The sequence below is a fragment of the Schistocerca nitens genome, chromosome 5, assembly GCF_023898315.1.
Source record: "Schistocerca nitens isolate TAMUIC-IGC-003100 chromosome 5, iqSchNite1.1, whole genome shotgun sequence".
Classification (NCBI taxonomy): Eukaryota; Metazoa; Arthropoda; class Insecta; order Orthoptera; family Acrididae; genus Schistocerca; species Schistocerca nitens.
The window spans coordinates 838581169-838598740 of record NC_064618.1 but is presented as its reverse complement, the minus strand read 5'-3'; the positions used below and the strand labels follow the sequence as shown (position 1 = coordinate 838598740).

Genomic DNA, 17572 nt, shown 5'->3' with positions numbered 1-17572 from the left:
TTTCTCTACTGTGTAGTCACGTCATATTCCACAACACTGAGTCCGTATTTCTTGCATTATCTATCGCGCAAAAGTAACTTTTTTAAACATGCATCTAGCCTTACGCCTTGCTTACAATTCAAAACTATTTTCGAATACACAAAACAGTCATAAGTTTTCAGAAAGTTAATGCTCGACTTAACTCAAACGACTGAAATGATTCTTCCGATAAATACTGCGGAGCATCACGCAAATCCGAGTACGAGCTGAAAGTACAACCTTCATGAAACGGAGAGGAGGATGTCCGTCCGATCCGTCTACATCATGACAGGTTTATCGTGTTCCTGCGCAAAGAGCCAGATAAAGATTTGATGAAGTTTACCTACAATACTAAGCTGAAAAACTCAAAGTCACGTTTGAATGGGACTACCGTAAAGCAAAGCGTAATAACGAAAGCCAAAATAAAAACCCTGACATCAGCCACAACTTACCAATTGAGACAAGCAGAAGCATAAATCACGGAACACCAGCGTCTGATCGAGTCCATAGGACAAATGCTCCAAGTGGAAATAATACTGTGGCACAACTGCCACTCGAGTGGCGATATCCAGTTCCATTGAAGCCCAACTAACCAGTCTCTGAAAAGTAGTGGATGAAAGAGGTGTCTAGATAGAATACGTATAATCTTAAGTTTCGTGCTCATCGATGCTTAGAAATACATTCATCAACGAACAACACAGATAATGTGGGAAGTCTGTGTTACAGGTACCGGCAGTTACTTTGAAAAATTTGGAATGTTGATCCTTGCTTTGCTGGTACCAGCAACGTGCGTACGGTAACTATTAAACTACGGTAACGAAAGTTTCAGCAAAGAGTTTGACATACAGGTCGCTGATGTTTTAGAACCTCTGAGGAATTCGACAATTCGACCATATTGTTGTAACCTTTTTTTTTAAGTTGTAAGAGACTTGTGTTATTTTGGATTTCCAATGCTGTCATCTAAATGCCAGCCTTTTTTCCCTTTATCTTTCCTGCATCTTTAATTTCCTTCTTTCTAGTATATTCTCGTTAACTGCTGAAGAAATACCAGTACTGGATAGCGGAAGATGAAATATGGTATTGTTTTGTAAATGTGTGCATAAGTTATCTTTAATTGAATTTGACTTCTATTTCATTACACAGCACCTTTTTAGACTCGTATACCTTTGTATTTGCTTTTTAGATAGGTCTCAGTACCGCGATTGTTCGCTTAATACCGTGCATTTTATATTTTCGTTTGCATATGTTTCTTTCCCTCCCCCCCATGAACCATGGACCTTGCCGTTGGTGGGGAGGCTTGCGTGCCTCAGCGATACAGATGGCCGTACCGTAGGTGCAACCACAACGGAGGGGTATCTCTTGAGAGGCCAGACAAACATGTGGTTCCTGAAGAGGGGCAGCAGCCTTTTCAGTAGTTGCAGGGGCAACAGTCTGGATGATTGACTGATCTGGCCTTGTAACATTAACCAAAACGGCCTTGCTGTGCTGGTACTGCGAACGGCTGAAAGCAAGGGGAAACTACAGCCGTAATTTTTCCCGAGGACATGCAGCTCTACTGTATGATTAAATGATGATGGCGTCCTCTTGGGTAAAATATTCCGGAGGTAAAATAGTCCCCCATTCGGATCTCCGGGCGGGGACTACTCAAGAGGACGTCGTTATCAGGAGAAAGAAAACTGGCGTTCTACGGATCGGAGCGTGGAGTGTCAGATCACTTAATCGGGCAGGTAGGTTAGAAAATTTAAAAAGGGAAATGGATAGGTTAAAGTTAGATATAGTGGGAATTAGTGAAGTTCGGTGGCAGGAGGAACAAGACTTTTGGTCAGGTGATTACAGGGTTATAAATACAAAATCAAATAGGGGTAATGCAGGAGTAGGTTTAATAATGAATAAAAAAATAGGAGTGCGGGTTAGCTACTACAAACAGCATAGTGAACGCATTATTGTGACCAAGATAGACACAAAGCCCATGCCTACTACAGTAGTACAAGTTTATATGCCAACTAGCTCTGCAGATGATGAAGAAATAGATGAAATGTATGACGAGATAAAAGAAACTATTCAGGTAGTGAAGGGAGACGAAAATTTAATAGTCATGGGTGACTGGAATTCGTCAGTAGGAAAAGGGAGAGAAGGAAACATAGTAGGTGAATATGGATTGGGGGGAAGGAATGAAAGAGGAAGCCGCCTTGTAGAATTTTGCACAGAGCATAACTTAATCATAGCTAACACTTGGTTCAAGAATCATGAAAGGAGGCTGTATACATGGAAGAAGCCTGGAGATACTAAAAGGTATCAGATACATTATATAATGGTAAGACAGAGATTTAGGAACCATGTTTTAAATTGTAAGACATTTCCTGGGGCAGATGTGGATTCTGACCACAATCTATTGGTTATGAACTGCAGATTGAAACTGAAGAAACTGCAAAAAGGTGGGAATTTAAGGAGATGGGACCTGGATAAACTGAAAGAACCAGAGGTTGTAGAGAGTTTCAGGGAGAGCATAAGGGAACAATTGACAGGAATGGGGGAAAGAAATACAGTAGAAGAAGAATGGGTAGCTCTGAGGGATGAAGTAGTGAAGGCAGCAGACGATCAAGTAGGTAAAAAGACGAGGGCTAATAGAAATCCTTGGGTAACAGAAGAAATATTGAATTTAACTGATGAAAGGAGAAAATATAAAAATGCAGTAAATGAAGCAGGCAAAAAGGAATACAAACGTCTCAAAAATGAGATCGACAGGAAGTGCAAAATGGCTAAGCAGGGATGGCTAGAGGACAAATGTAAGGATGTAGAGGCTTGTCTCACTAGGGGTAAGATAGATACTGCCTACAGGAAAATTAAAGAGACCTTTGGAGAGAAGAGAACCACTTGTATGAATATCAAGAGCTCAGATGGAAACCCAGTTCTAAGCAAAGAAGGGAAGGTAGAAAGGTGGAAGGAGTATATAGAGGGTTTATACAAGGGAGATGTACTTGAGGACAATATTATGGAAATGGAAGAGGATGTAGATGAAGACGAAATGGGAGATAAGATACTGCGTGAAGAGTTTGACAGAGCACTGAAAGACCTGAGTCGAAAGAAGGCCCCGGGAGTAGACAACATTCCACTAGAACTACTGATGGCCTCGGGAGAGCCAGTCATGACAAAACTCTACCATCTGGTGAGCACGATGTATGAGACAGGCGAAATACCCTCAGACTTCAAGAAGAATATAATAATTCCAATCCCAAAGAAAGCAGGTGTTGACAGATGTGAAAATTACCGAACTATCAGTTCAATAAGTCACAGCTGCAAAATACTAACGCGAATTCTTTACAGACGAATGGAAAAACTGGTAGAAGCTGACATCGGGGAAGATCAGTTTGGATTCCGTAGGAATGTTGGAACACGTGAGGCAATACTGACCTTACGACTTATCTTGGAAGAGAGATTAAGAAAAGGCAAACCTACGTTTCTAGCATTTGTAGACTTAGAGAAAGCTTTTGACAATGTTGACTGGAATACTCTCTTTCAAATTCTGAAGGTGTTAGGGGTAAAATACAGGGAGCGAAAGGCTATTTACAATTTGTACAGAAACCAGATGGCAGTTATAAGAGTCGAGGGGCATGAAAGGGAAGCAGTGGTTGGGAAAGGAGTGAGACAGGGTTGTAGCCTCTCCCCGATGTTATTCAAGCTGTATATTGAGCAAGCAGTAAAGGAAACAAAAGAAAAATTCGGAGTAGGTATTAAAATTCATGGAGAAGAAGTAAAAACTTTGAGGTTCGCCGATGACATTGTAATTCTGTCAGAGACAGCAAAGGACTTGGAAGAGCAGTTGAACGGAATGGACAGTGTCTTGAAAGGAGGATATAAGATGAACATCAACAAAAGCAAAACGAGGATAATGGAATGTAGTCGAATTAAGTCGGGTGATGCTGAGGGAATTAGATTAGGAAATGAGACACTTAAAGTAGTAAAGGAGTTTTGCTATTTAGGGAGTAAAATAACCGATGATGGTCGAAGTAGAGAGGATATAAAATGTAGACTGGCAATGGCAAGGAAAGCGTTTCTCAAGAAGAGAAATTTGTTAACATCGAGTATAGATTTAGGTGTCAGGAAGTCGTTTCTGAAAGTATTTGTATGGAGTGTAGCCATGTATGGAAGTGAGACATGGACGATACCTAGTTTGGACAAGAAGAGAATAGAAGCTTTCGAAATGTGGTGCTACAGAAGAATGCTGAAGATAAGGTGGGTAGATCACATAACTATTGAGGAGGTATTGAATAGGATTGGAGAGAAGAGAAGTTTGTGGCACAACTTGACTAGAAGAAGGGATCGGTTGGTAGGACATGTTTTGAGGCATCAAGGGATCACAAATTTAGCATTGGAGGGCAGCGTGGAGGGTAAAAATCGTAGAGGGAGACCAAGAGATCAATACACTAAGCAGATTCAGAAGGATGTAGGTTGCAGTAGGTACTGGGAGATGAAGAAGCTTGCACAGGATAGAGTAGCATGGAGACCTGCATCAAACCAGTCTCAGGACTGAAGACCACAACAACAACAACATGTTTCTTTCAGTTACGCTGTCCATATTGTACGTTTTTCTCTATGTGTTATGTAGTTTTTTTTATAGCTTTCCCAAAAAAAAGCATGTAATTCTGTTATCAGCTGTAAAATAAGACCACATTAATACACTTTCCTGACTTCACTGCAGTTATGAATGTAGCCTACATGGCGTAGTAGAGGGACAGTTATTGTTCGTTGAGTAAATAAATAAAGTTATATTCGTAAGTATCACAGAAACCAGTGCACCTGAAAAAAGTGACAATACCGTGCCCGTTTTGAGCATCCTTGCTTCTAATTAACCACTGTATGTCTCAGGAAAACAAGTAACGTAAAGTAGGGTTATTTTGCTCCACCTTTGGACATATTCCAAACAAATTCAAGTAATGTATCGTAGTTTTGCAAATTGGCTTTTGAAAATCAGGTTAGGCTATTCAAAATTGTGTTTATTTTGAAATTTTATGTTTTACAAACTGGAGCAGCTCACTTTGCTCCACTTAATCTATACGTCATTTTAAGCCCCGATAATAGGTTGGGACAGTGTTACTGTCCTTAAAATTTGTTGTGTCACCTTACAGGGACATAGTAAACTGACATTTACATACATAGCCTACACATTGGTCCACCTCAGAAATCTTGGTGTGGTGTCAGAGTCATTTGTAGTGCAGCTCAAGGTCTAGGTTAGGTTAGACGGTAACAATATAGACGTCAGTTGATCAAGCCAATGAGTGTGCAAGCAGAAAATCTGATTAGAAATTGACCATTAATGAAGCCGAATGTTTACATCCATGATGTATTGAAAAATGTAAAGGGGTTCAAAACATGACATTTACCACATTTGGATTTAATATGTAAAAAAAGCAACAAATGTTGATAGTATTTAGTGTTGCTTCATACTGAAGAAAGAAAAGGCCAATTTTTCTTTAGGTATGGCATGTCAAGATGTCAGTGACTACACCAGGAAAATATTTTGCACAAATGCATTGCCATTGACCAACTCTGGCATTTAGAAACACAATCTTCCTAAAATTAACATGCTCGGGGATAACAGTACAATTCACTCGTTGTTGTGGTCTTCAGTCCAGAGACTGGTTTGATGCAGCCCTCCATGCTGTTCTATCCAGTGCAAGCCTCTTCATCTCCAAGCAACTACTGCAATCTACATCCTTCTGAATCTGCTTAGTGTATTCGTCTCTTGGTCTCCCTCTACGATATTTACCCTCCAATACTAAACTGGTGGGGTCGACAGAAGTGTCCGATCCCACGCGTCGGCTTAGACCCGTGACGTAAGGGTGTTGTGTGTGATGTCATGACGGCGCGGAGTTTGGTTTGAGTGTGGCTGTCTCCAGTTCTGTTTTATCTTATTTTATTTACTTTTCTGATCTGTTCCTTCTATCTCATGGATTTTTTTAAAATTTAAAAACACTTATTACTTATTTTAATTATGTGTTTCCTCCAATTTCTGTTTTAGTTTATTATATTTATCTTTCTGATCTGTTCGTTCTATCCCGTGAGATTTTTTTTAAAAAAAAGACGAAAAACACTAATCAGCTACTGAAGCATCTTTATCTTCAATGGGTTGCAGGGGTTACGACCCCTGGGGAGGTGGGTGGGTATTCATGCATGGCTGTCTTCACTTACATGTTGTAGCTACGCAAGGCGTCTAAATTTGTTTATATTTAGTTTGCCCCCCACCCAAAACACCCCATTTCCCGCGCTTGTCCCGTTAGTGTCATTAGGCTTCTTGTGGAAAGTGTGTGTGTTTGTTTTTGTTTCCGCCATATTTGTGACGTCATGGGTCAAAGCAGACGGGTGGGATCGGACGCTTCCGTATTTCCAATTGGTGATCCCTTGATGCCTCAGAATGTGCCCTACCAACCGATCCCTTCTTCTAGTCAAGTTGCGCCACAAATGCCTCTTCTCTCCAATTATGTCCAATTATCTCCTCGTTAGTAACATAATCTACCCAGCTAATCTTCAGCACTCTTCTGTAGATCCACTCATATTAAGTCATATAAATCCTATGCATTTGAATAAATCACTGGTTCCTTGATTAGCAGAGCATTCCCTCTTGTTGCCCATGGCAACCCGGAAACAAGTTTCACAGGTCATCTGTAGGCCATGAAGCTGTTTTGAAACCATACAAACCATCCAGTGGCTCTCCTTATCATGGAGTGGGGTTTACTACCACCTGCACTTTTCAGGAGCCCTGAATTAAGTAACCTTCACTGCAGTCTAAAAGAAAGGTGTTTGCAACATTTTATCCAGTACTTGCAGTGAAATTCCAGTACACAATGACAGGTGTAAGGATGGATGTGTTATAATATTCATTGCTCTCTGATAAACTCCAGTAGTGTTTCAGATCCATTTATTATAGACATTAGTCATTTACTGTCAGTGGCACAGAGGTATGTGTGAACTTGAGTGGAGAAAGTGTCAGTGTGCAATAATATTTGGTGGAAACACACATAAAAACTTGAGATGACTGACTGCTGAATTGCTGAAGTGTCATTCTTCTCAAGGGCAAAAGAACATATGCTACTATGCTTTGTGTGTCACATCTTTTCACAGTTGAGCAGAGCTGCTGGTTGATTGTCCAGCAAGATATCATTTCAGGTCTTTATGTGCCTGGCAACCATTCAGAACTTTTAAGATGAAGTTTAATTTTAGTCCTCTCAGTCTTGTTTCCAGTATTTTCCATTATTGTAGTAAACAACAAAGCGTGGTTTTATATGTCGTAGGCCTATATATTTTGACAGGAAAAAGTGTTGCTAAACATGTTGGAATTTATATGGACCCCTTGATCACAAACAAGAGTGTTTGTGATTGACCCACATGGACAACAAGACAGGCTAACTTTACTAATGTTTGACATGAACTCAGTGCTTATTAGCTTTCATATTGGTAAAGAAAAATGCAAAAGCATGAAGATCTCTGTAATAGATTTATTTTTAACATTTGTGACAACATATTAAAATAATTTTAAAACACAGTTTACCCCTTTCAAGCTAATTCCTTCTAAAATATAATGAATATAAATAAAGGTACATAATTATATAATAGGATACATAAAAACTGGAATTCCAGCGCAGTCAGACTTCAATCTCTGGTAACAGGAAGTGCTACAGCTATTCTGATGTATCACCTTCAGTCAGTCATACTAATAATTTGAAAGGAACTGTTGTTTTTTTATTTCACTTCACAAAGCATGAGCATTTAAAAGAACTGTGTTACAAAGTAGAACTTTGAGAGAATCATTAATTTTTGCTAATAGTCATAATGATCTGCCCATTATATGGACATTTTAAGCTTCACTGCCTCTTTGTATTGTATAGAACCTTTGTACTAACACTAGATTTAATATTTTCTCCCATATCTTATTATCATTGAAAACCTATGACATGACATTATACTTTACAGATATCACAGTCAGCTTCACTAAAACAATTGCACTTCAGACATCTGACAACTGTTTGTCAACTAGCAATACCTGTAAAAGCCCATAACCAAATGAAATAATATCATCAATTTTTGCTCTGTATGCCTTATTTGCATAAGTAATTCATCGTAATAGTACTGGGAAACAAAATAAAGGGAATTAGTGTTACAGAGTGGGGTTCCCAGATAGTGGTAGATGTACCACTGATGGTTCACAAGAAACAAACATACTGAAGTAAAATTGTGGTACCAAGAAAGATTGCATCTAGTATTGGAGTGTGTATATTTTAATGAGCCGGTTGTTGACTATTATAATTATGGTGTGAAGTTGAGTGACTTATATGTGATTGCTTTTCAAGTTAGGTATGGAATGATTTTTAAGCGAGGAATCCTCTTCTACCTCCAAGGATGTAGTTAACAAAAGTAAATTTGGCCCTACAGCAAAGGCTGTCATAGAGATCGGTGATGAGCCAATTCTTCAATGAGTTGTAAGCTTAGAAATGCTTTCAAACAAAAACATGAAGCTTTCCTTATTAGCAAAAATCCTGCCCCCCGTTCTGTTTAACCTTACACACACACACACTCTCTCTCTCTCTCTCTCTCTCTCTCTCTCTCTCTCTCTCTCTCTCTTCCCCCACTGCTCTATCGCATTCCACTACAGAAGGGTTTGTTAAAAAGTGAACAACCTGTAGTTGTATGTGATATGTCAAATATTCTAAAAATGCCAAGTGGTATGCAGTGACAAAGTCTGGGAACCCCTACTACATGGCAGTGACAAAGTAAGTAAGTCAGCTTACAAATTCCCTTACACTCTGTATGTTTAAAAATTAAGAAGCTTGTGAAAGTGTTGTACAAATAACTAAAATGTTTCCAAAATACAGAAAACAAAATTAAAAATTCTAAAGTCATAAATATGATTAAAAGTGAAATGTAAAACAGTGAGACTGAAATGTACATCATAGTCACAATAAACAAGATTTTGCCAGTTAAGTAGTGTGGCAAGAAAATGTTAAGACAGAATGTTTACAGGTTGAAGGAAGGTTCCAGACCTGTCACTGTCAGCTGAAATGTGAAATATTATAATAAATCTGCTCTTGGAACCAGTAGCTGAGTTATATTACTAGCAGGAGCAAACTTTTCAACAATTGTCAGTCAGTATAGTCATCACATCTGTAAGAAAAATGGTGATCTATCTTTCTTACAAGCAAAGAACATTATATTTTAATAAAGTATGACTAAAACACACAAATTAAATGTTGATTTGTGAATTCCTAAAATAAAGGAAACCTTTGTGTTGTGTTTAGGGTAACTGCAAATGCAATGTACGATTAGGAATCTGACAAACTAGCATACACAAACTTTTAAGTTGGGCATGAATTGTGACTGAAGTTTAATTGTAATCAGTATAATGTGTTACATACAACAGAATCTGTGTATACACTTCCAGTTTGTTTCTCGCCTTCCTCTTGACATGTCATGTGCCTAGGCACAGACAGTGTAAATGACACCTCTATGCAGGAAGTAATGCCCCCTTATGCATAAAGGACTGGGCGATCTTTAATTGGTAATTCATTCTTCCACTTGGAAATACATTTCAGAAGAAGATTATGGCTGCGCACCTATGTGAACCCTAGATGTCACCCTTGATCTATTTCTCACTTCTGCTGTTGATACTGTTATTCCAAAGATGTCCTCATGATATCGATTCTCATCCTGTAAACAATAACACATTGTGTTAAACACACAGATGATAATTCACATACATTTGTCATTAGGCCTTTACAACAATAGGCAACATCAGACAGTTACATTATTATATACAAATGTACTGCGGGATACTATTGAAATTACAACATTATATTACAGTTAATGAATTCCTTCAGTCACATAATGGCTAGGCAACTAACCAGTCATATATTGTTTGTTTGATTGCATTTATATGTCTTATCTTCTGTATGACTATTTTCTTTGCTTTTTTCCATGTGTGCAAACTTTTCCTTTGATAAATAAATTAAAATTTGAACCTGTCTGCAAGACGTGGACTCAAACTTTATTCCTGGTTTGCTAGTTCCACAAGGTATACAGAGGAACTTTTGTAAAGTTCGGAAGGTAAGGGGCAAGGTACTGATGGAAGTAAAACATTCGGGCAGGTTGTGAGTCAGGTAAGAATAACTCATTTGGAAGAGCACTTTCCTAGGAAAGGCAATGGTCCCAGATTCATTTCCTGGTCCAGCAAACAGTTTTAATCTGCCAGAAAGTTACAAATCAGTGCACACTCCACTGCATAATGAAAATTCGTTGTGGATATTAAAACTGTAACACCATAGTCTGTCTTAATACAGGTGAAATGTATGTCTTTGTATGTGTAGTGATTAGAAGCACAAATTGTTTGATTATGCATGTTGTTAGTTTATTCGGTTTAAGAACTGCCCTTTAATATAACTGGATGGGAAAAAAATTTAAGCAGCAAGTGGCAGTGGGAGCAGATGCTTGCAAAAGTTAAGGAAATGAGCAAGCTTGTTGAGCCAGTGACTCCTTCTGGCAGAAGGGTTGAAGAGGAAGGAAGAGTGATGAGTGATGAAGGGAAGGGACAGGTGACATTTAGGAAATTGGCAGTATTATGGAAAAGTCACCCAGAACTCCAACTCACAGGAGACTCACAAGATGGTGTGAGAAGGAAACACTGATTGTTCAGGACTGCACAGGATGAGATTTCGAAACCTGAGTGCTTAAGGTTGGAAGACAGAGTAATACACAAGACAGGAATTACCGACCAAACATCATGTGATGGTTTATAAGAGTGGAAAGCTAAGTGCATTATGTGTGGTAGAGGTATGAGGTGAGGAAAAATAGACTGGTCAACAAAGAAAAGATGTAGGAAATCAGAAGCGAGTGAAAGAAGGAAAAGTTAGCAAGGAGAAATGGTAAGTCCAAAAAAATTAATGTAAATTAGCGCCATGTGGGTGGCAAGAACCAAGAACATGTTGTAATCACAATTCCTGCACTCTGCTATAGCGTATTGTGTGTTATCAACATACAATTTCTGTCTGTGCCCATTCATCTTAACTGCTATCTTGGTGGTGGTCATACGAATGTAGAAGGCCGAAAAGTGTTTACGTAACAGCTTGTATACGACATGTGTCATTTCACAGGTGACTCTTCATTTGATAGTTTATGATTTCCCAGTTAAAGGGCTGGTAGGGGTAGTGATAGGAGGGTACACAGGGAAAGTCTTACAGTGAGGATGGCCACAGGGGCAGGCACCATAGGGTAGGAAAGTGGGTGGAGAAGGAACATAGTGCCCAACCAGGATGTTATAGAGATTGGGTAGATCATGAAAAGCTCTTGTAACTGTGAAGTGCATAATGGAAGACAGAATGGACCGCATTTCAGGGCATGATTTTAGGAAATCATAGCCTTATTGAAGTAGCTGATCAACACATTCAAGACCAGGGTAGTATTGACTGATAAGAGATGTAGCCCTAATTGTTGAGGGTCTGTATAAGGGGAACAAACTTAATGATCACATTGTAGAAAGCCAAAAGGAAGTAGATGAGATGAGAGATATGATACTGCAAGAACCTGACAGAGCACTGAAAGACCTAAGTCGAAACACGTCCCCTGGAGCAAGTCACACTCCCTCAGGAAAGCAGAACACAGGGAGAACCAGCCATGACAACTATTCTATCTGATGTGCAAGATCGGTGAGACAGGTGAAATACCCTCAGACTTCAGAATGAATTTTTAATATAATTCCATTTCCAGAGAAGGTAGATGCAGACAGTTGTGAATACTCCTGGACCAGCATTTTATCAAGCCATATCTGCAAAATAATTACACAAGTAATTTACAGAAGAATGAAACAACTGTTAGAGGCCAACCTTTGGACAGATTACTTTGAGTTCTGAAGAAATGTAGGAACACTTAAGGCAATACTGACCCTAGGACATATCTTAGAAGATACATTGAAGAAAAAGGCAAATTAATGTTTGTAACATCGCCATTAAAAATGTTGCAGGTGGCAGTGAAAAATACAGGGAATGAGAGGACATTTGCAGTTTGTACAGAAACCTAATTGCAGTTACAAGAGCTGAAGGAGATGGAGGGGAAGCAGTGGTTGGGAAGTGATTGAGTCAGGTTTGTAGCCTATCCCTAATGTTAGTCTGTTCATAGTACAGGCTGTAAAGAAAACCAATGGGAAATTTGGAAATGGAATTAAAGTTCAGGAAGTAGTTATAACAATGTTAATGTTTCTCAGTGACTTCGTAATTCTGTCAGTGGCGGCAAAGGAGTTGGAATAACAATGTCTTGAGTATGGGTTCTAAGAGGAACATCAATGAGAGTAAAACAAGAGTCATGGAATGTAGCTAGATTAAATCAGGAGATGCTTTGGGAACAAGGCTAGGAAATGAAACACTAAAAGTGCCTGATGAGTTTTGCTATATAGGCAGTAAAATAACTGATGATGATAAAGTAGGGAGGATATACAATGCAGACTGGCTAAAGGAAGAAAAGTGTATCTGAAGAAGAGAAATTTGCCAACATGTAATATAAATTTATGTGTTAGGAAGTATTTTGTGAAAGTATTTGTCTGGAGTGTTATTTTGTACAGAACTGAAATGTGGAAAATAAACAGTTCAGACAAGAAGAGAATAGAGGCTTGTGAAATGTGGTTGATACAGAAGAATGCTGAAGATTAGGGAAGTAGATTGAATAACAAATGAGGGTTACTGAATCAAATTAAGGAAGAAAGAAATATATGATGCCATTTGATTAAAAGAAGGACTCAGTTGATAGGACACATCCTGAAACTTGAAGAATTTTGATGGGAGGGGATGGGGGGATAAAAACTTTAGTTGCCATAGTGTCTATTCCTTTGGACATTACATTTTTCTTCCTAACAACACAGACACTGCAGTATTGTATTTATCAACCAATACCAGGCAGTAAGGGGTTAGACCCAGTCCAGCATTGATTTTCATTGTCATCATTCTATTGAATGGCTGATGGTTGTCCATATTTGCAACTATGGATACATTTCATGCAGTTGTAGAGGGAAGCCAAGGCTTAAATGCAGCTAGTGGGTTCAAATGCATGTAGATTGTGATAGCTATACACAAATGAAGGGGCTTGCACATCATTGGGTAGCATGGAGAGCTGCATCAAATTAGTCTTCAGACCGAAGAACACACCGACAACACAAATGATGTAGTTCTTGCATATTATAATTAAGTGCATGATAGAGTGTAAGTTCTGTGGTGTTGTATATGGTTTCTTCCTGCTCTCATGACAAATGGTATTGGGAGAAACTGTCAAGAATATATCTTTATCTTCACTTTATGGAGGAGCTAATAGATATTCACAGATATTGCTATATCTGTGGGTAATCAGATACTGCTGCACACATTGGAGTTCTACAAGAAGTAGAGAAAGGAGGAAGCTGCCAGGTGAGAGAGCCACCTCTGGAATAGTGACCCAAATTAACAGCAGGTGAACGAAATGTGACAGATAGACTGCGGAAAAGACAACAGATCTAGAAAACAACTAGATGATACCTGAAACCATTGGCACAATGATGACAACAAGGCTAATAGTACCAAAGAAACAAATCCAAAGAGAGTAACTGGGTGACAAGCAAGGACAAGCAGTCCTAGTGCAGCGAAGATAGATAAATCAGTATCAAGTATGAGCCCTAAGCGACTGGCTGTGGCTGGACAGCTGCCTATATACCAGCCACGTACAATGCTATTGGCCACTGTACTCGTGTGGCGCTCTCGCCGTGCGAACACAGTGCTGTGCGGCCATTGTGCCCCTAACAACTAAGTCAGTCTCCTGTGGCAGGCATTCAGTCTGTGCAATGACCGATACCAGAAATACAGGGTGACACAGAAAAATGGGAACATTTCCACAATCAAATAAAACTAGAAGTGACGGAGGTAAGAAATTTCATTCATAGTAACTGAAACCTTACAACTTTGCCATTTACAAAACATTGATGGCATTTATCATTTTTTTTAATTACATCCTTTAGATGGCATCCTCCTGTACGAATACATTTGTGAAACCTGCTGTTGAGATTCCTCATTGACCACTGCAACATCTCGGCTGGGGTACTGTGAACTGCATCCCAAATTCTCTGTTTTAACTCATCCAGTGTTCTTGGTCAAATAATGCAGACCTGCCTCTTGAGGTAGCCCCACAAGAAAAAATCACAAATGGATAAATCTGGCGATCTAGAGGGCCAGGGAATGTTACCAAATTGTGAGATCACACGGTTGCCAATCATTCTCGCACATATCCCATTGATTGTCGTGCAGTGTGTGATGTCGCTCCATCCTGTTGAAACCAGGCTTCAATGCAGGTGTAACGAAAGTTCGTAACGTCTCCATGTAACGATCGGCATTCAAAAATATTGTGTTTCCCTGTTCATTTGTGTAAAAATACTGTCTGATAATCCCATGTGATGAAGCACCACACCATACTGTCACTTTACTATCATGTAAAGGGTGATCATGAACGTCATTAGGATCTGTGTTTGCCCAGTAATGGTAGTTATGTTTATTCACATAACCTGTGAGATGAAAATGTGCCTCATCTGACATCCACAACTTGTTTAGAAATTCATCATAATTGTTTACTTTTGTTATATTTGTTGACAGAATCCTAATCGTAACCGGTAATCGTTGTCCTTCAATTGTTGCACCATCTGTAGTTTGTATGGATGAAATTTTAAATAAAGCTCAAGAATTCTGCAAACACTCTCCTGGGACATTCCAATCATTGCTGCTTGCTTACGAATTGAACACCGTGGGCTCTGTAAGACAGACTTGTGTACAACATCAACATTCGCTGGAGAACACACACTTCTTGGCCGTCCTGTTGGTTTCTTCTTGAGGGCAGATCCAGTCTCTTCAAAGTTATTAATCCAACATTTTATCGCGTGTTTTGACGAAATGGCATCATGACTTCGTAAATTATAAAAACGTCGTATCTCCCTCTGCTTCGCTACCAGACTATCATTGTTTTTGTAAAACATTTTTATGGCTAACACACACTGTTGTCTGTTTCACTAATCCACAATTACTGAAATGGCACACTGTTTACTCGCTAACTGTCATGAACCCACAGTGCTGCCACCTGCCCATGGCTGCCATTACTCATTTCAAACATTCTTATTATTCCGTGTCACCCTGTACTATCCTAAAATCCATTTCCAGGAATTTTCTAAACTGATTTTCGTGAGATATTTGAAGTATTTTTCCTATGTATGCATTTTAAGTATGCTATTTCAAAATTTATTTTACACTATTTTATGAGGAAACATAATGTATTACAAGTCGCTTTAGTTAGCTAATTTGTTGTTACTAGTTTATGGTGTAGTGTTCAAAATGTATCTAAATCATGTGAAATATATCAAATGATCCATTAAAATACTTGGTTCTCATTGAAAATACAGCTTCGTGCTGACCCGCATTATTATAATTATAGGTAATTTAGACATGAAGAAATACCTTACAAAGAACGTTGCACATTACAGATAAGCATATCAAACCAGTTTTAGAAGCAAAGAGGGCAACAGCAACAATGACTTGCAGATTAATGTTTTTGGAAAACCGTTTTCAGGGATAGTATTTTAACAGTATTATCCCTTTTTAAAATGCGTATAAAGAATCAACAAGAAAAAAATTGTATTCTAACTGCTTATTACTTTTTCAATAGTTGACATTGTTGTATATACAGAGAGGTGAATATGTTTTGGGTCCTTAGATTCTGCCCTAGAACAAGGTTAAGCTATAAATAGTGGGTTCCTCTATAGGGATTCTTTAGTTTTTTCTCATGTGTACCAGATCATGATTGCAAACATGAATAATATTTTGGAGGCAGGCACACCAAGGCTAATGTCAGGAGGCTGGTTTGGCCACTCATTATAAACAGGGCATCCATCATCCCCTTCACAAGACTGTCACCAATCCATGCATTCTGTTATTGGTGCACTTTTTGCTTTACTTACCTTTGTGCTGTACACTACTCATAATGACCCTGCATCCTTGTTTGAGAGTTCTGTTTTTAGTACCTGATTCTGAACATGATGTTACTTTTTAAGCAGATTGCAGATGAGATACCAGACTCTGCTGAGATGGTGCCCTGAGTTGCAGTTAAATAAGGTTATCTGCAGCTTTAATTCCAATTGCTTAGTGGGTATTAAAAATTATAGGTCTTGATCAGATCCTTAATGGAATGCCCAACCGCAGTTCCCTAAACACTGATTTGTATGGTAGCCCTCAATGTGTGTGTTTCAGGTGTTCAGTGCAGCATACTTTGAAGGTTCTGACAGTTTGGCTACTGGATGACACACCATATTGGGAAAGGATGTGGTATGCTCCTTAACTGTAGAAACCAAGGTTATCACATATGCTGCCAATTAGTGATCTGATATTGGCAGGCAGAGTATGAATCACATCTGAAGCTTATTTATAACAGATCTTGCTCATCAGAATGACAACAGATGGAAATTAATAATTGTGTCTCATATACATTTTTAGCGAGCTTTATCAACTATTCACTTGATCTGCACCTACAGTTCCTGAAAATGTACAGTGCCTAGATTAAAGAACTGTAGCTCTTCTTTGGTAAAGGAGATGAGCTGCTTACCTAATTTACTGTACAACTAAAGTTTTCCGCCTATTTCCAGTCTCTGTGAAAATCTTCTCTAATAAGTAAGGTCTGTTTTTTAACAACAGGCCTACAGTATTTCTATTATGGGTGAATGTTTGAAATATATTTTCCTTGTAATTTTCAAGGAAATCTTTTTGAACAGTTTTGCAGGTATTTTTATCTTGTCTACCATTTGAATAATAGTAATGTGTTCAGTTTATTGCAAAGTGTTTAAAGTCTCCACCAGCTATTCTGACATAATTAATTGAATTTTCTTGGAAGTTTTTAGCTGCTTCTGCAGGTGAGTTTAGTAGCTAATACAAATTTACTGAAACTTTCTGTTTATCTTGTCCATAACTTACTGTTTACAGACTGTATTTCTACTTCATTTGAAATAATCTTTTAAAGGAACCAACTATAATCCTGGAACCCAGGTAACAGGCATCATTTGTTCTGAAATGGAACTGCAACTGGTTGCCCAAGTAACCTCATTTTCTGTTAGGACAGCCCCTTCAACATATAGGACAGCCTCTTCAGCATATTGAATGATTCCCCCGGGGGTAAACACAGAGTACACACGATTCTCATTTCCTGCCTTAAAATCATTCCCCAAAAAGGTATCATGATCTGACTTAATGTTCCAACTGTCTGCTCCTGTTACCTCCTATGATGCTGTGCTCCTACCAGCTTTTCTCCTATACACCACATCTTTCATAATCCAACATTAAGAGGAACTTTTGATTCCATTCTCCATCTGTGCATCTTACTCTTTCTTTCTGTATGTGCCTGAGGCATACAAAAATAACCATTACAAAAAATGGAAGTAAGAGATTTTATATGATCACTACAGTTTTCTGTGAAAAATGATAGATATACTGAGTTGGATATTAATAATTTGTCATAACAGCTCATA

General features: G+C 38.7%; 1 protein-coding gene across 1 annotated transcript in view; it reads right to left on the bottom strand.

Moving 5' to 3' along the window:
* Positions 1–9609: 9609 nt before the first annotated feature.
* LOC126260748 (nitric oxide synthase-like protein) overlaps positions 9610–17572 on the bottom strand; it is a 158684-nt gene continuing 150721 nt past the window's right edge. The window contains exon 26 of the mRNA XM_049958086.1: positions 9610–9717. Coding sequence (XP_049814043.1) covers positions 9610–9717 — 108 coding nt within the window. The remainder of the gene's footprint in view (positions 9718–17572) is intronic.